The sequence below is a fragment of the Pongo pygmaeus genome, chromosome 19 (genome assembly GCF_028885625.2).
Source record: "Pongo pygmaeus isolate AG05252 chromosome 19, NHGRI_mPonPyg2-v2.0_pri, whole genome shotgun sequence".
Classification (NCBI taxonomy): domain Eukaryota; kingdom Metazoa; phylum Chordata; class Mammalia; order Primates; family Hominidae; genus Pongo; species Pongo pygmaeus.
The window spans coordinates 99,215,768-99,234,596 of record NC_072392.2 but is presented as its reverse complement, the minus strand read 5'-3'; the positions used below and the strand labels follow the sequence as shown (position 1 = coordinate 99,234,596).

At 53.1% G+C, this 18,829-nt stretch overlaps 1 protein-coding gene across 3 annotated transcripts in view; it reads right to left on the bottom strand.

The window, feature by feature from the left end:
* Positions 1 to 18,829, bottom strand: part of RPTOR (regulatory associated protein of MTOR complex 1) — a 420,173-nt gene that overhangs the window by 31,149 nt on the left and 370,195 nt on the right. For all 3 annotated transcript variants that reach the window (XM_054458563.2, XM_054458564.2, XM_054458567.2), the window contains 3 exons: positions 13,201 to 13,304; positions 11,223 to 11,406; positions 9,467 to 9,577 (listed from right to left, as the gene is read on the bottom strand). In XM_054458563.2, coding sequence (XP_054314538.1) covers positions 9,467 to 9,577; positions 11,223 to 11,406; positions 13,201 to 13,304 — 399 coding nt within the window. The remainder of the gene's footprint in view (positions 1 to 9,466; positions 9,578 to 11,222; positions 11,407 to 13,200; positions 13,305 to 18,829) is intronic.

Genomic DNA, 18,829 nt, shown 5'->3' with positions numbered 1-18,829 from the left:
AAAGAGAAATGATCGCACCGCTGAGCCCCAGCCTGGGCAACAGAATGAGACCCCATCTCAAACAAAACAAAACAAGAAAACTTCATTTTCTTTAATAGACAGGAACTATTCAGGTTATCTCTTTGCTATTGAATGACGTTTGGTAGTAATCTCTTCCAAGGAATTTGTCTATTTCATCTAAATTTTAGAGTTTATGGACATAAAGTAGTGATGGAAGGTTATTGCACTGCTGCACCCCAGCCTGGGCAACAGAATGAGACCCCATCTCAAACAAAAGAAAGCAAGAAAACTTCATTTCCTTTAATAGACAGGAACTATTCAGGTTATCTCTTTGCTATTGAATGATGTTTGGTAGTAATCTCTTCCAAGGAATTTGTCTATTTCATCTAAATTTTAGAGTTTATGGACATAAAGTGGTGATGGAGGGTATCGCACCGCTGAACCCCAGCCTGGGCAACAGAATGAGACCCCATCTCAAACAAAACAAAGCAAGAGAACTTCATTTTCTTTAACAGACAGGAACTATTCAGGTTATCTCTTTGCTATCAAATGACGCTGGATAGTAATCTCTTCCAAGGAATTTGTCTATCTCACCTTAATTGTAGAGTTTATAGGCATAAAGCAGTGACGGAAGGTATATTTCTGGGCTCTCAATTCAAGTCCATTGACCTATATGTCTGCTCTTAAGCCAATGCCATGGTGTCTTAATTAGTGCAGCTATGTAGTAAGTTTTGAAATCAGGAAGCATGAGTTGTTCAATATGTTTGTCTTTTACATTTTTCTTTTGTTATTCTGGGTCCCTTATATTGCCATACAAATTTTAGTATCAGCTTGTCAATTTTTGCAAAAAAGGCTGCCAAGGATGGTGCTGAATCTGTAGAGCTATTTGGGGGAGTTCTGCCAACTTAATGTTAGTCTTCTGACCTATGAATGTGTGATTTATTTCCCTTTATTTAAGTCTTCTTTAGTATCATTCAATAATGTTTCAGTACAAGTCTTACATTTCTTTTGCTAAGTTTATTCCTAAGCATTTTATTTTTTTTGCTATGATTGTAAATGAAAGTGTTTTCTTGATTGCATTTTTAGGGTTTTCATTACTAGTGTAGGGGAATCTGATACAAATGGTTACTGGATATTGAGCTTGTAGGTACAATACTGCTGCATTGGTTTTTAAGTTCTGATACTCTATTAAAATGGCTTTTGAGTGACTTTCAATATTCAGGATCATGTCATCTGTGAACAGAGATGGCTTTGTTCTTCTTTCCAATATGATATGTTTTATTTCTTTTGCTTGCCTAACTTCCCTGGCTATAATTTCCAGTTCAGTGCTGAAGACAAGTGGCAAGAGAGGATATGTTTGTCTTGTTATCTTCTTTTGGGAAAGATATTTTTGTGTGTACAGAATTCTAGGTTGACAGTTTCTTTCAGCACTTTAAAGATATTACTGGACTATCTCTGTCTTACACAGTTTCTAATGAGAAGTCTGTGGTGATTCTTGTCCTTGTTCCCCGTAAGTAATGTGTCTTTTTGCTCCAGAGGTCTTCAAGGTTTTCTCTTTATCTTTGGTTTGTGGTGGCTTAGATATGTGTCCAGCTGTGTGTGTATATGTGTGTGCACGTGCACGTGTGTGTCTGTATATACCATGATTTGGGATCTTTGCTGGATCTGTGGTTAGATGTTGGACTGCTTCATACTGTCCTGAAGCTCTCAGATGAACTGCAATCCTGTTTGTTTTTTTCCCACTCTTTGTAATCTCTGTGTTTCATTTTGGGTACTTTCTATAGATCTGTCTTTAAATTCACTGATTTTTTTCCTTGGCTATTTGAGGTCACAGATAAGCCTCTGGGGGGCATTCACTTGACTCTTTCTTAGTCTCCAACTCTCTGCTGAAATCCCTCATCTGTTCATGTTTGTTGTCTACCTTTGCCATTAATGCCTTTAGGTCATATTAATCTTGGTTATTTCCACTCCATCTCTGATAGTTCCAATATCTGGGTTGCCCTGGAGTCTTTCTCTGCTTTGTCTCTTGATGGCAGGTGTGTTTGTCTTATATTTTTGGGGGCATCTCATACTTTTCCTTTGTTCTTTTTAGTAGACACGAGGTCCGGCTGTGTTGCCCAGGCTGATCTTGAACTCCTGGGCTCAAGTGATCCTCTTGTCTTGGCCTTCCAAAGTGCTGGGATTACAGGTGTGAGCCACCATGCCCAGCCTCTCCTAATTTTTGAATGAATTCCAGACTTCAGGTGTAGAACAGCAGAGGCTAAGGTGTGTGTGTGTATATATATATATATATGCATGCCTGGAAATGGGTATGCCTCTATTACTAGACTGTTAGAGAGTTCAGTCAATCCAGCAAGGCAATGAAATGGGCTTGGATTTTACTGTTGCTATGGTGAAACTCAGCACATGGCCAGCGTCAGATTCCTCTCACACTACCTCGTGCTTAAAGCAGGGCCTGGGTTTCTGGAGGGTTTTTGCCAGAGTTCCCACCCCACCCTCCCTTGGTTTTTGTCTTTCCTCGTGTGTCTGCACCTTGGGGGGCTTCTCTCTCTATGCTCTTGTGCCTCTGCTACAGCTCGACTGCTGTGCCTGTTGCCTGGAGCCTGCTGGCCTGTTGGAGGGGTCCGAAGGGCTCTCTGTTGCTTTGGCCCAGACTCTGACTGAGGCAGGGCCTATGTCTCTGGGTCTCAGGGCGGAGCCTTCTTAGTGACTCTGTCCTGCTCCCTGTGGTGTGCCACATGTGGCAGGTCCTCGCCCTGCTGGAGACGGAAGGTTTTCTTTTGCAGTTCTTCTGTAGCAGTGGGTCTTTGCCTGTGCTCTGGGGGCGACAGGGTTTGCTGCCTTTCATCAGGAGCTGCAGGTTATGTTCTGTGGGGAGCAGCACAGGAGAGCCTGCTGCAGGCCCACACCTCTGAGAGGCTCTTCTCGTGTCCCACCTCAATCTTCTGGGTGGGGGCCCAGTGGACATCCATGGCCTGTGCAGCCTGTGGCTCCCGAAGGTTCGAGATTCTCCACTGGCCCACGTTCAGCCTTGCACAAACCACTGCCAATTTCAGGTGAGCGTTTCTCCCCGCTGGCCCCTTCTGCTCTGCTGCAGGAAACTGGCGCTCATGGCCCGGCTCTCCTTGGAGGCACCTCTTCCCTTCCCTGCTGGGCACCTCACTTCCCCTGCCACCTCAGCTCTCTGACGGGTTCAGGAAAAGTTAGAATTTTATAGCTTTTCTGCCCTTTTCTTATTTCCAAGGTGGGAGTGGTGCTCTTTCCAGCTGTCTGCAGGCGGAGGTGGAACCAGGCTGGGGCTTTTGCCAGAGCAATGTTTCCAATATGCTTGAGGCCGAAGGAACTGCCCACAGGACTCTTTGCACATGCAGCCAAGCAAAACCAGGATGAAACTCTCTAAGAACGCACGGTTAGAATAACCACGTATTTAATTTAAACAACACTGAATAATCACAATGTTCTCTAAAACAAGCCTGTCTGTCTTGGCTGATAAACCTGACCCCTGACTGTTTAACACGCAGCAGTAATTTACCAGACAGGTGCTGGCACTATGGCCAAGCGTGGAGAAAGGTGAGCAGAGTGGCACTGCACGGCCCCTGCCCGGCTGTGGGAGGAAGCTGTCCTGCTGCCTCGGAGACTGCGAGCACCAGAGTCCAGCTGGTGGTGGCTGAGTGGAAACAAAGTCAGAGAAGCTACGTCTCCCACTTCCACCCACCAAGTGCGTTCTTCACGCAGCTTCCATCCAAAACCAACGACTTATTCTATTCTGGTCTTCCTGGAGGGGAATCGACCTATCCCTTTGCTTTCCTTCTGAACTTTCCAGGAAAGAACAGGAAGCACCCATTTTAGAAGCTGCAGCTGGGGTGGAGCCAGCTGTCCTCCTGAGGCGGGTGAAGCCCACAGCAGACTGAAGTGGATAAGCTGAGGATGAGCTGAGGATGAGCTGGGGATGAGCTGGGGATGACCTGGGATGAGCTGGGGATGAGCTGAGGATGAGCTGAGGGTGAGCTGAGGGTGAGTTGAGGATGAGCTAAGGGTGAGCTGAGCTGGGGATGAGCTGAGGGTGACCTGAGCTGGGGATGAGCTGAGGATGAGCTGGGGATGAGCTGGGGATAAGCTGAGGATGAGCTGGGGATGAGCTGGGAATGAGCCGGGGATGAGCTGGGGATGAGCTGGGGATGAGCTGAGGATGAGCTGAGGATGAGCTGAGGATGAGCTGAGCTGAGGATGAGCTGAGCTTAGGATGAGCTGGGGATGAACTGGGGATGAACTGTGGATGAACTGGGGATGAGCTGAGCTGAGGATGAGCTGAGGATGAGCTGAGGATGAGTGGGGGATGAGAGGAGGATGAGTTGAGCTAAGGATGAGCTGAGGATGAGCGGAGGATGAGCTGAAGATGAGCTGGGGATGAGCTGGGGATGAGCTGAGGCTGGCTGAGCTGAGCTGGGGATGAGCTGAGGATGGGCTGGGGATGAGCTGAGCTGGGGATGAGCTGAGCTGAGGATTAGCTGAGGATGAGCTGGGGATAAGCTGGGGATGAGCTCGGGATGAGTTGAGCTGGGGATGAGCTGGGGATGAGCTGAGGATGAGCTGGGGATGAGCTGAGGATGAGCTGGGGATGAGCTGGGAATGAGCTGGGGATGAGCTGGGGATGAGCTGGAGATGAGCTGGAGATGAGCTGAGGCTGAGCTGGGGATGAGCTGGGGATGAGCTGGGGATGAGCTGGGCATGAGCTGCGAATGAGCTGGGGATGAGCTGGGGATGAGCTGAGGCTGAGCTGGGGATGAGCTGAGCTGAGGATGAGCTGGGGATGAGCCAGGGATGAGCCAGGGATGAGCCGAGGATGAGCTGAGCTGAGGGTGGCACAAGGGGACTTCTCAGGCTCTGCCTGCTGCAGGTTTGTATAAAGAATGTCACACAGAGTGTCATTCTCAGAGAAGTAAAACAAAACAAAACAGAAAAAGTCATTTTTGTGGGAGAATCTGTGACAGGATGCTCAATGTTCATTGCATAGTGAGAAAAGTGGGACCAGAAGCCGTGCAGGCAGGGCAACCCCAGTGCTGGGAGGGAACCCTGCGTGGGGACTGTGGCCATCTCAAGTCGCTTCTCCAGTGCTGGGAGGGAACCCTGCGTGGGGACTGTGGCCATCTCAAGTTGCTTCTTCACTGCCTGAGTTTCTAATGGTGCACTGAAACCCCAGCTGCACAGCCGCAGATCTGATGACGGGCAGCGCAGGTTCCGCATCCACCCTAGAGAAGCGGATGCTCTCAGGGCAAAACAAGATCCCCAGGCTCTGCGGAGCCGCCAAACGGAAATCCCCACTGTAGCTTTAAGGGCTGTGAGAAATAAACTGGGCTCTGCGTGTGATGCCTCCCAACAGTGTATCGACTCTTAAAGCTTTTTATAATTAAAAATGGTATTTTAGTCTGTTTTAAATTGCAAAACTAATAACTGTTCTTTCTAAAAAATTCAAATCACCCAGAAGCATATGATGAAAAAAAGAACAGTCCCCTTGCCTGGCTCCAACTCCACCTTCTAGAAGTCACTGTGTGGCCAGCCTGCTGTGTAACAACTGGCCAAGCCTCCTCCCGTGCTTGTTCCAGTCTACAGAAGCACAGAGCTTGTGTAAGCATTTTGTACAATTTGATTATTTTACCTTTTGGATCAAGGACATCCAACCAAGTCCTCATAGAAAGATACAACTTAAAGAATTTTAATGGCTGTATAGTATTCTATCCCATGGATCCATCATTTTAAATTAACTCTTCTACTAAGTGATTCTTTTCAACTTTTTCCTATTACAAATCATGTTATTATGAACATCTCTGGGCAGAATCACTTCATGGACATATACATTAGTGGCTTTTAAGAATATATGCCTCCTAGCAGGACTGCTGGCTTTGCAGGTATACCCGTTTCTAATTCTGACAGTTACTGCTTAATTGCCCTAAGCAAAGGGAGTACTGTACCCACCCGCCAACAGGGTCTGAGAGTTCACATCCCCTACAGCCTTGTAGGGATTGATTCTCTGGATAGAATCAATTTTTGAAACTTTCCAACTGAGAGAAGAAAAAAGTCGTATTACTTTTGTAATCAGAACACAATTCAATACATCTTTTTCTTTCTTAAGCACATGACAGACCATTTTTAATATTCTTTTGTGGTTTCTAATGCAGACACGAGCTCCATAAACCAACATGGGAAGAAAGGAGGTTGCTTCACCAATCAGAGGTGAGCCACAGACAGAACACGGCTCTTTCTAGTCATACGGATCTGTAAGAAATCTGACGGTGAACTAATAAAAAAAGTCAGCAGACACTGTCCTTACCACGGTGTCTTCGGTTGCTCATCCTGCTAATCACTAGTTGCATGTGGGTGTAAACTGGTCATTATTTTGTGACCTGGTAACTATTTTAGTTTCTTATATACCTTGAAGCAGTTTCGGGTTTGCAGTTCTTCTGTTCTTTTTTAGGTTCAATCCTAGCCTTAGAGCTGTTTTTAGTTTACATGGGAAGCAGGCTAATAACAAAAAGTTCCTAATGCAGCTCGTTACACAAATGTCGTTAGATGATGAATTAAATCAGTAAAAGAATACCTTTATGAATACCACCTAGAAAAAGTAGGAAAACAAATTTTTTTTAAAACAAGATAAAACATTTCCTGCTTCCTCTTCTAAAGTTTGGAAAAGGTCTCTAAGGTTAAAGACGCTCCTAAGACTGCAGTTGCTATCAGGAGTTACAGACGACGCCGACCACAACACAGTGCTCTTTTCCATCATGACACCCAGAGCCTATTGTTTCAATGACAACCAAGTGAGCATTTGTTTTCAAATACTTGGCAGGGGCAGAGGAAGACAATCGTTCACTCATTCAGCAACCGTTTCCCGATCAACCTCCTGGGTGACGGCAGCTCCTACATGGATCCCCTTGGACTCATCTCCTCTGCAGTGTCCACACTGCAGGACCTGCCGGCAGGGCCAGACCACAAGGCTGACACCCTCCAGCTCCTCCGTGCGGGCGGGAATTCTCAGATGTGCAAATGGAGGAGATGAGGGCAGGCGGAGGAGGGGCTGCTAATCTGAAGAAAGGGAGAGGAGATGCTGGCTTGGGGCTTGTACACACTGGAACAAATAGACAAACACACACAGACACACACACGAGATACACACACACATCACACAGACACACACACACACACACACAGAGACAGACAGAGACAGACACACACACACACACACACACACACACGGCCTTCCACATGCCTCTGGGGAACTTCCTCCTGCAATCAGCTGCTGTGTACTTAAAAATGCTTAGGAAAGGAAAGCAAATCCTTTGGGGAAAAGTCAAATTCATTTTTAAGTTTAAGAGCAATGAGTTTTGGATTAACTATGCCATTCCTCTTTCATCATAGGATAGATGACTGAGAATAGGCATTTTTCAAGGACTTCAAGAAAAGCCTCTCATTATCACACCAAGAAATTACCATCATGTACAGCCATTGCCATCCCAGCAAGAGGGAAGACCAGACCATCTGGGTTTCTTAGTCGCCTGACCTTGTCTGCCTTAAGCACGAGACCGCATCAAGGACACCAAGCTTGTTAATATTAGACTAAATTCCATTGACTTTTCAACAGACCGGGCCGCAGTTCTAGAGGACAGCCTGGCACCCCCAGCACAGCGTCCAGCCACCTCCCAGCTCTGGCTCACTCAGAGTTCGGGTGGCTCCTGCTTCCTGCATCCAATTCCAGGATTTGTGTACGCTCTCCTTTCCTAACCAGAAGCCCGGTGATGGGAAGGGGCACTTCCCTCTGTCTGCAGGGCACGCCACCCTCATGCCACCCGCAGGTAAGCAGCGGTGAGCCCGGAGGGGACGCCACCCTCATGCCACCCGCAGGTAAGCAGCGGTGAGCCCGGAGGGGACGCCACCCTCATGCCACCCGCAGGTAAGCAGCGGTGAGCCCGGCAGGCAGGTGGGCCTGGTGAGGGGCTTCTGACTAGGACTGAATCCACCAGCTTCAATGATCTCCTGTGGTTTGTTTCTTTAATTCTTTTCCCCCGACTCTAAAGGTGCTTCACGCTTAGTGTAGAAACTGTAGAAGAGGCACAAAAGAAGCCCAATTCAGTGCCGTCGTGGGTGGCGCCATTTGCGAATCTCTAGTTAGGAGCGGGCTCTTCTGGTCTCCGTTGTATGCACATCTGTGTCTGTGCATGGGAAGCACAGCTATGATTGTTCTGTAAATCTGGCTTCTTGGTCTGCATTTCTTCTTTTTAAGGAATGTTGTCATGAGCGCTTCCTTAGGACACTATTTTTAATGTTTAACTTTTCAGTAGCTCCAATAATATCTCATCAAATATTTCATAACTTTTTAACTATTCACCCTCTGTGGACATTTAAGTGAATCTCAATTTTCATTCTTATAAACAACACAGAAGTCATCTATATCTCTGATTATTTTCTCAAGACAGTATTTTAGCAGAGCCATGACTGGGTCAAAGGGAATGGCTATTTAAGGTGTTTGATGCTTCCTGGCAAGACGCTTTCTAGAACAGCCAGGCCACTGTCCACCCAGGTTCATTTGAGAAGTGGGAGGCGAACTCTTCTCTCTTTGCAGTAAAGGGGCTCAGTAGTTCAAGCTTCATGGCTTGCCTGCCTCAGGGGCTGCCTGATGGGTCTGTGTTTTTATGAACAGAAATCAGCATTCACTATGAGCACAGGACCACAGGGGCTGAGCTGTCGTGGGCTCCAAATACCATTCACAGAGATGACTAAGACGCAAGCTTGATATACAATCGAGAAGAAGCTGAGAGTTTCAGCTTTCAATTATATATGAGGGAAGAGGAAGGTTTGCTCAGAATGTGCTTTAGATTTATAGAAAATCTCCACGAGTCCATGATGGGCCTTGGCAGAAAGATGAGCACTGGGACTGTGCTGACAAAGCAGCTCCCGCCCCATTCCTCGAAGAGGCCGAGAGCCGCCGCCCTGCCCCAGCCCGCAGGGACAGAGTCACCGCGACCACAGCGCACGGCGCGTGTTAGGGCTGTGTCAGGGTTGAGCCTCAGAGACGGTCTTGTGGTGTAACCCCAAATGTGCTGGGATTGGCTGCAGCAGGCTTGGTCTAACAGTCCCCAGACCTCTGGGCCGCCGAAGCGCGGCCTTAGGATGGGCCTCACGTGATCCTCACTGTGAGGGAGTGGGAAGGCCTGTAGTGACTCTGTCAGTTAAGGTAAAGTGACACCTGTCACACTGGGAAGCTCCGGCGAGGCAGGTTTTCTTTTTGTTTGGCGACAGGAAGGTAAGTGAAGTCTGTTTCTTTTGCGGTTCTACCTTAACCGTGAACACCACAACCACAACCACAACCACAATGGGATGCTCCCACAGCCACAAGCCTTGAGCGTTTATGCTCAAAGAAGTGGGACAGACACACGTTCGCTAGGACTCTACTCTGAACCCCATGCCCCAGGCGCACCTTCATGACAGGCTGGGCAAAATAGCGGGCGCTCCAGTCGCAGAACCCCGTCTGCACCGTGGCGGAGATGAAACTTTTGTGTCCAGCAGCATCGTCTGCGTCGTCTGCAGTCTTCAGGGTTTAAGCAGGAGGGTTGGAAGGAAAAAGAAACACCAGTCAGTCATGCCACTCCTGAGCTCAAAAGAGCTCCAGCTGGGGACAAAGGCATTGCCGGGAGTACCGGGCTGCCCCTAAGGACGGCACTTCTGTACTCTACTCACTTCCGTATCCTGGTGACCGAGAACCCTTGAACGTCTGGCCAGGGATTGAGGGGCCCAGGCTGTGAAGTGTGAGCCACGTCGGTCCCACCATCCCCAGGGCCGACCCAGCACAGCTCCCAAGTCAATTCTAGCTGACTGTTCAGACAGTGCCACGTGTGTCCATGTGTGCTGGTTTATCAACCCCCAAAAAGCCTCTGCCGCTTGGTTCCAGGACAGCTCCTGTGATGGCCCCATGACACCAGGCTGAGAGCGGGGACTCCCGTGTGAAGTGGCCTGGATAGAGCGCACAGCTGTGCAGGCCGGCTGGGGCTCCCAGCCACTGGAGAAAGAGGATGTGGAGCTGAGGAGGACTGAGCTTTGGGTGTTTCCTGTTGTGGAACCTATGGCGGCCTGTCAGAGTCTGTGTGTGTTTGTGCAGTGAGGCTGGGCACCAGGGGTCTCCTGTGCCATGCCATGTGGACTGCTGGCATCTCTCACGCTGTGTCTTGGCACAGGGAGCTCCCCATGATCCCAGGGCAGGTGCAGTGAGAGGTGCATCCCCCCCACCCCGGGGGGTCAGGTGGGTGAGCTGCGTGTGCCGGTAGCGTTGCTCCCCAGGGCCTGGCCAGGAGGCTGACCCTGCACTTGGGGCTCGGTGGTGATTCTCGCTCCTCCTCTGCCGAGACACGGAAAGTGCGGGTGGGCTGGGGCTGAGCTGCACCTGTGGGTACCTGCCCGCTCTTGCCGTGACAGCTCTTCTACCCCAACATCGCCGCTCCTGCTCCAAGGCGCCCTGCAAGGTGGCTGCTAACTTCTTTTAAAATCACTGATTACCAAGAGAGCCCCGGACCCCACTCATTGCTGAGCTGATCATGCTGTCAGCACCCAGAGCAGCTGGGTGTGCTGGGTGCGCCCTGAACCATCTTCTTGAGCCCTGGTGCCCTCAACTGACAAAGTGGCAGCGCCTGGACGAGACAGCCGAGGTCTCTGGACCAGCTGCCGCCTCACACCGCTCTCATAACCCCGGAAAAACAAAGCACACATTCCTCTCTCCAGAAATATCTTTTTCAACGTAGTTACAGGCAAAGAGAGTGTACCTATTTATGCGGCATACTTGGATATTCACAGAAAAGACAACACATTCAGAACAAATGCTCTGCAGTGCAGCTGCCCCCGAGGGGACGCAGAGTGCTGTGTGCCCAGGAAGGGCAGAGGCAGGTAACTCCATGCTCCTGTTCCGTTACATGGAAGCTGCCCGGAATGGTGAACCCAGAACCAAGGGCAGAGAACTGGGTCACACCCGACAGTACTCCTAAAGAGTGCAGGCAGAGGGGTGCACGAGCGAGGGCCAGCGCCCGGGTCTGCAAAGGCAGAGAGTGGCCCACAGACCCAGGACGGCAAGGCGGGTCCCGCCCCGTCCCATGGTGATGTAAGCAGCCTGAGGCTGAGGCCATGAGCCCCCATCTGAGAAGCAACGCTCTCAGCGTCCAGATCACGAGGCAGCTGGGCCTCCGTACCTGCTCTGGGCCCTTGTCGAACATCTTCCGTGTCCGGGGGAACTGGTGGGAGTGGGGGGTGTACTGTGCCCCCGTGGGGCCTGTGGTGCCCGGCCGGCCGGGAGGCAAGTCTCGGCTGACCGGCTGCTTGGCCACGTCGTTGGTCAGGCTGGAGCTGCTGGTGCTGGACGCCGGAGGGGAGCCCCTGCCATTGGGAGAAAAACAAACACTGCATCCTCTGCAGAGTCTGGGGCTTCGAGAGGGAACATGGAACAACTTCCTGGGCCACCTGCGCCCTCCCAGGTGCCACTAGGGCCCGGGGTGTCCTCAGTTGCCCGGCACGCCATCATGGCTCCCAAACCCCAGCTGCTGGTGCCAAGTCCACGCTGCTCGGTTGCCCGCCTGGCAGGGGGCAGGGTTGTCCCTTATTGAACTCCAGTGCCCTGGGAGGCGGTACGGACAGGACGAACCCAGCTCAGAGTCGAGTGGGCTGGGATGTGCGAGCTCAGCGCACAGCAGTGCCACGTCCTGAGGTGCAAACACCTGTTGGTTACCCATTTGGAGATCTAGATCCCCTCTTACAAACTCTGAAAGGCCACAGAGACCAGGCTTAGTTCAACTTTTGCTGAGACGATGTGCACATGAAGGGTTCCTTAAGATAGGGGGGAGCTCAAGGCAGGGCTCAGATCAGGCGGGTACCGGGGTGTCCGGGAGGGAGAGGGAGAGACAGCCCGTTAAGAGAGGGGGGAGGAGATGAGATCAGGCGGGTACTGGGGTGTCCGGGAGGGAGAAGGAGAGAGAACGCCCGTTAGAGAGGGGGGAGACGAGATCAGGCGGGTACTGGGGTGTCCGGGAAGGTGAGGGAGAGAGAGCGCCCGTTTAGAGAGGGGGGAGACGAGATCAGGCGGGTACTGGGGTGTCCGGGAGGGAGAGGGAGAGAGAAAGCCCGTTAGAGAAGGGGGGAGGAGACGAGATCAGGCAGGTACTGGGGTATCCGGGAGGGAGAGGGAGAGAGAGCGCCCGTTAGAGAGGGGGGAGACGAGATCAGGTGGGTACTGGGGCGTCCGGGAGGGAGAGGGAGAGAGAGCGCCCATTAGAGAGGGGGGAGGAGACGAGATCAGGCGGGTACTGGGGTGTCCGGGAAGGTGAGGGAGAGAGAGCGCCCGTTTAGAGAGGGGGGAGACGAGATCAGGCGGGTACTGGGGTGTCCGGGAGGGAGAGGGAGAGAGAACGCCCGTTAAGAGAGAGGGGAGGAGACGAGATCAGGCGGGTACTGGGGTGTCCGGGAGGGAGAGGGAGAGAGAAAGCCCGTTAGAGAAGGGGGAGGAGACGAGATTAGGCAGGTACTGGGGTATCTGGCAGGGAGAGGGAGAGAGAGCGCCCGTTAGAGAGGGGGGAGACGAGATCAGGCGGGTACTGGGGTGTCCGGGAAGGTGAGGGAGAGAGAAAGCCCGTTAGAGAGGGAGGAGACGAGATCAGGCGGGTACTGGGGTGTCCGGGAGGGAGAGGGAGAGAGAACGCCCGTTAGAGAGGGGGGAGACGAGATCAGGCGGGTACTGGGGTGTCCGGGAGGGAGAGGGAGAGAGCGCCCGTTAGCGGGGGGAGGAGACGAGATCAGGCGGGTACTGGGGTGTCCGGGAGGAAGAGGGAGAGAGTGCCCGTTAGTAGGGGGAGGAGACGAGATCAGGCGGGTACTGGGGTGTCCGGGAGGGAGAGGGAAAGAGTGCCCGTTAGTGGGGGGAGGAGACGAGATCAGGCGGGTACTGGGGTGTCCGGGAGGGAGAGGGAAAGAGTGCCCGTTAGTGGGGGGAGGAGACGAGATCAGGCGGGTACTGGGGTGTCCGGGAGGGAGAGGGAGAGAGCGCCCGTTAGCGGGGGGAGGAGACGAAGCCCAGACAGGGCGGGGAAGGAGGCCGGGGGGAGGCTGGCTCGGGAAGAGCTCAGTCCGTAGGGCCCCAGTCACCACCATGGACCTGCAGGCTGAGCGGGCAGCACTTACCCCGCCTGGTGGATGTGCACACCCTTGTTGGTGGGGCTGGCGGGGGCTGACTGTGTGAGGGAGGAGGTGTCCAGGACGCGCTGCGGCCGGGCGTTCACGGTGGCCTAGGGGCAAAGGCATGGGGGTGTGAAGGTTAGATGGGACGCGCTCCGCGGAAGCTGCCACACAAAGCAGAGGCTGGTGTGGAGCCGCTTCAGAATCACAGAAAAGTCCTTTGGCCGAGGAAGCACCAACACCAATGGAAGGCCCCAGCTGGATTCCCCCCAAAGGCAATCCTGAAGCTCAAGTGGCATTCTTTACTCTTGGAGGACACGCATCCGCTGGGCGAGCGCTGGCGTGGCCGTGTGAGCTGGGATGTCTGGGGAGGAAGCTATGCCTGAGGCTCCTGAGGGGTCAGGGCCTGAAGCCTCTGAGATGGACAACGGCACACCCTCCTCACCTTCTCTGCCAGAAGGGCGGCTCCCGGCGGCCTCAGTGTCCTCCCCCTTGCCTGAGGCTGGGCCTCCACACCGTCCCAGCCTTGAGTCCAATTCTCCCCAACACCTCAGCTCTCGGGTCAGAGGCTGTGACTTGAGGCCCGGGAAGAATCCACCAGCCATGCTCTTTCCAGAGCCGGGTGACAGTGGCATTCGTGGAGGGTCAGGGAGTGCTTCATCCACCCAGGACCTGGCCGGTGGGCACGGGGTGGAAAGCCACCAGCAGCCTCAGGCCTCCAAGCAGGCCACTGTTTACACCCCTGTGTTCCTCAGGAGGCCACAGACACTGTCAGGGAATGACTGCAGGGGGCTTGGGCTCTCTCCAGCGGCAAAATGGGCTCTGCTGCCTGGGCTGTGATGGGGCCTGGAACTCAAGACCGCCCTTAACTTCCTCCTGGCCGAGGGGCTGCGGTCATCCTTCCCCACGGGCGCACACAGGTGGTGCCAGGCGCACTGCATGGACGGGGAACCTTCATCTCCAGGGCAGACATGGCTGAAACCTGCCCTGGGGAGGGGTGCACTGGCAGGGGGAAGGGACGGCTGCTCCCGGGGATGGGGAGCAGGGTGGGTGGTGCACAGCTGGCACAGCCTAGTGGGCAGCATGAGGCTCCAAACCACCCCTTCAACACAGCCGTCTGTGGATGAAGCTGAGACCCTGGGCTCTGAGAGCCTCCTGCCACAGACACCTGCAGGGCTTGAAATTCTATCACAGAAAAAGATTGGTGCCAGCTTGAGCCCCAGCATTCAGGAGGGAAGTGGTTTTGTTTTGATTTTTTTAAGCAGGGTTTTCTGTGGATCTGGAGACCAGCTGTCAGCGTTAGTGAGCAGCCGTGAGAAACCACGCAAGGCAGGGCGTGCGCTGCCCGGCCACCGACATGGCCTTGTGAGGGCCCAGGTGCTTCGGGGCGGTTTTGTTCTGAGTGCACTGCTCAGTCTGGGGAACGTAGGTCCCTCTGGGTTCTGGACTCCAGAGGCTGTGCGCATTCAGAAGGGGCCTGATTGTGCTGGGTTCCGGACTCCAGAGGCTGTGTGCATTCAGAAGGGCCTGATGGTGTTGGGGCAACCCCATCTGTGTCAGGAGGATGGGGCCAGCTGCTCCGTGAAGGTGCCCACTGATCCCGCAGGCACAAGCCGTTCCCTGAGTGCCGGCCCATCCCAGGCTGCGCTCCAGCCAGACAGAACCCCGTCCTGGGGGTCCACATCTGCGTGGAGCCTGCACTGTCTCACATCCAGCCAGACAGAACCCCGTCCTGGGGGTCCACATCTGCGTGGAGCCTGCACTGTCTCACATCCAGCCAGACAGAACCCCGTCCTGGGGGTCCACATCTGCGTGGAGCCTGCACTGTCTCACGCTTTTAATTATTCACTTAGAAGTTAGGAGCCTTGAACTTGCAATTCAGCCAACAGAACACCAAGGAAAACAAAACGATCCTGAAGTCTTCACTCATGTAACGTCGACGCTTCCCAGATTGTCTTTTCCTTCAAAATGCAAATAGCAAGAAAATGGAACCATAACTTGTCTTTAAGCAACGTTCCTATTTTTTAAATGACAAGAGTAATACATGTTCTTTCTGAGCTTGTTTTGTTTTGGTATTAAACTATTCGGCCAGCCCTAGACACATACAACCACCCCACAGAAACTGCCAGACATATGATCCCTTCAAAAGTCTAAAAAGAGAAAAGCAAGTTTTCGACTCTGAACCTTATATGTGCCTTCTCAAAATGTCTGGAAAAACAGTGGGAGGTGACGGGGAAGACAGAAAACTTCTGGAGTTGAAATGAAGCCTTCAGCAAAACCCACACATGCTCAGACGCTCATGGAGCACAAAGGCTCTAGGCGCTGCTGGGCTGGGGCCGCTGACTCAGGAGCCCTGGGGCGTCCCGCTCAGCTGCCTGGGGTCTGTGCAGCTCCCGCCCTGCCACCCTGCAACGGAAGCGCCCGCGGGAGTACCGCGTGGGAGCCGTGGTGACGAACCCTCTGCTCCGCCCACTCTTCCAGTCAGGGAACTGATCCGGGCCTCGGCATGAATTCTCGCAGCCCCTGGGGTTATAAGATGACACCATCCTGCTTTCACATGGCTTGTACCTGTGGCTGCTGTCACAAAACTACTTTCCCACCACTTCTGGAAATCTCGTGAGAGACGGACACACACCTGGCTCGGGGCCCCCCCACCCCTGCCATTAGTGTAGTGACCACAGGGCGTTGGCCTGGAGGGAGCTTTCTTTAGCCCTGCACTTCCTATTTGTTCAATAAACATTTACTCAGCGTTGATTGTGCTGGTGTGGGGCCAAGACTGAACATGAGCAGCGCATCCCTCAGAGGTGACCTGGCAGACCTGCCTGCCTGCGGTGTTGGCGTGAGGACAGGGTACTCAGAGAGCAGGAGCTGCAGAGCTGGCTGAGGCAGAGGCAGAGGCAGAGGACCAGGGAGAGTCCTTTCTGCTGGTCCCTGCCACCATTTTAGAGAGCGCAGCACCAGGAAGGGCGAACAGAGAAGGCACAGCGCTGGCAGAGGCTGGGTTTGGAGATGCAAACTGGAGGGCTGAGTGCGGCCCGCACAGCCTCAGTGGGCCCAGGCCTGCCTCAAGGACACGGTGCCCTTCTCAGCATGTACAGCCCCAGAGCCCCGGCTCACTCGCAGCCTGCAGAGGTCAAGCGTGTGCAAACACGCCCTCTAGAGAGGTCTGAGTCCAGAGAGGATGGCAGCTGTAAGAGGGTCAAGGTCACGGCTACAAGACAGGGCCTTTCTTCCACTCCCCAAGCCAACCTTCAGCGGTGGCAAATACGACTTTGCTAACAGTCGAATTCTCAGCACAGACACTCTTTCGGGCCAGTGTACACATAAACACTCTTTGAAGATGGAGTTGCAGGTGTCTTTTATCCACCCCTGCCTGTTGCAGCTGGTGAAGCGGGGACTGGAATGAGACCCACCCTGTCTCCTGTTCCGGGAGCGCCACCTCACAAGGACACGGGGGAGTCTGATCCAATGCAGATAAAAATACCGTACATTTCAGAGACTTGGACAGTGAATTTTCCCCCTGGATCTTGACAGTCAGGGCTGCGGATGCCAGTGTCAGCTTCTGGCTGCTCTATCTTGGGAGGAAGTGGAGTATTTCAGAAATGTTCCTGTTAATTTTATATCAAGGATCTGGATTCATGTGTGAGAAACTCTTAAAAAGGGATTCCCAGAGGATTATCCAGAGGCACTTTTGGGCTAAGAATAGCGCAGAGGCCGCTGGCTGCTTGGTGGGGGAGAAGAAACCCCTGCAAAAGCGTGTGCTGCTATTTCTTCAAGTCATTTTTCTGCACACTGCGTTTCCTAGATAAATCCTACGAACTCTTCTTTTGGAAAAGTAAGTCCTAGGTATTATTCCATTAAAGCAACATGGTGACTCTTAACTAGCTGCCCATTAGTTACAAAGGAAGCCTTAAGGAATTTCACTTGGGGCCACGTGCCCTCAGTCCTAGGCGCTGTGGGAAGAGAAATCTGCATCAGTGGAGGCCGAGGTGTCTCAGCCCACCAGCTCCTTCCCTCCTCAGACCCGGGTGTGTGGGAAGGCTCGGGAGGTTCTGGAGTTGCTGTGGCCCCTTTTCCACAGAGGATCGTGAGATGGCCGAGGAGCTGATGGCGACATAGACACGAGTGCTGACGATGCAGCTTGCTGTATGGAGCCCTCTTTGCACCCGGGCGGTACAGGACACAGACACGAGTGCTGACGATGCAGCTCGCTGTATGGAGCCCCCTCTGCACCCGGGCGGCACAGGACACAGACACGAGTGCTGACGATGCAGCTCGCTGTATGGAGCCCCTGCTGCACCTGGGCGGCACAGGGACAGGGCTCTGCCTTTCATACCACAGCCCTAGGGGGTGGGGGTCGTACAATGATCCCAGTTTTAAGTTTTATAGATGGAGAAATGCAAGCTGAGAGGCATGAAGTAACTGGCTGAAAGCTAGCAGAGCTAGAATGGGGCTCAGAGCAAAGCTGGTGCTGTACCTGCCTGAAGGAGCCCCAGGCTCCAAGAGCCAACCTAGTGCCTCGTGGCTATGACCCCTGCGAGGGTGCTCGTGGGGCAGCCGCTGCCTGCAGCTGCACAGTACTGTCTCACTGAGAACAGATTCCCGGCTGCCACCCCAGAGCCTGGAGTCTGCATCTCCGCAGGGGAACAGGGCATCTCCATCTGGATGGGCGATCCAGGGGCGCTTCTGCTGCAGCTGGGCAGGGGCCCACGGGCCAGCACTGGGCAGCGTGGCTCTAAGGCAGGGCCACGTCTGATTCTGTAGCTATGCTAGTGCAGGCTCATGCTGCCCTCATTCCCCAGGTCTGCAGTGAGGGGAACGAGCATGCGCATGAAAAGCTTTCAAGCCGTAGATGTGACGTGTCCAGGCTGTTCACATTCATTAGTGCTGCTGGCATGCCACATTCCTGGGGCGGCTCATCCCACTGTTCTGAGCATCCCTCCTTTGGGTGGAGGTGCTGGAACTAAGACAGGTGAGGCGAACGCTCGCTGAGGACGCAGAGGGTGTGCACACCCGTGGCCTGGTGGGAGAGGCAGTTGGACACTTCCACGCAGCAGGCCACCGCTGAAACCAGGCAGGGATGGGATGGGCAGCACAGCCTTCAGGGGCTGGACGTAGAGCTCACGATTCCCGGAGGGGCCCTGAGCTGGGAGAGAGCCCGATGGCTTCAGAGAGTTGCGGTTCTAGAGGGAGGGATCACGGCGGCAACAGAGAACTGTCTGTCTCAGTTAAGGAGATGCCGTTTGACGAGGTTAAAAAGAAATCAGAATATCTATATGCAGATCGGCTGAGATCACTGGAAGAGAAATTTCAGAGAATTTCAGAGGTAAAGACAATTTTAGCAAGTGCAGAACTACTTTGGTCTAGAGGCTAATTGCAAACATGCTGAATTAAGAAATCCTTACGATTCAGGCAGCTTGAGAGAACAGAGGGTAGGGAGAAACAGACCGGGCTCTCTGGGTTCTAAGAGATGCTGTCAAGTAGGAGGAGAGAAAATTCTGGCATGACAATGTGATTTTAAAAGAAATGTATCCATGGCCGGGTGCAGTGGCTCACGCCTGTAATCCCAGCACTTTGGGAGGCCGAGGCAGGTGGATCACTTGAGGTTGGGAGTTCAAGACCAACCTGGCCAACA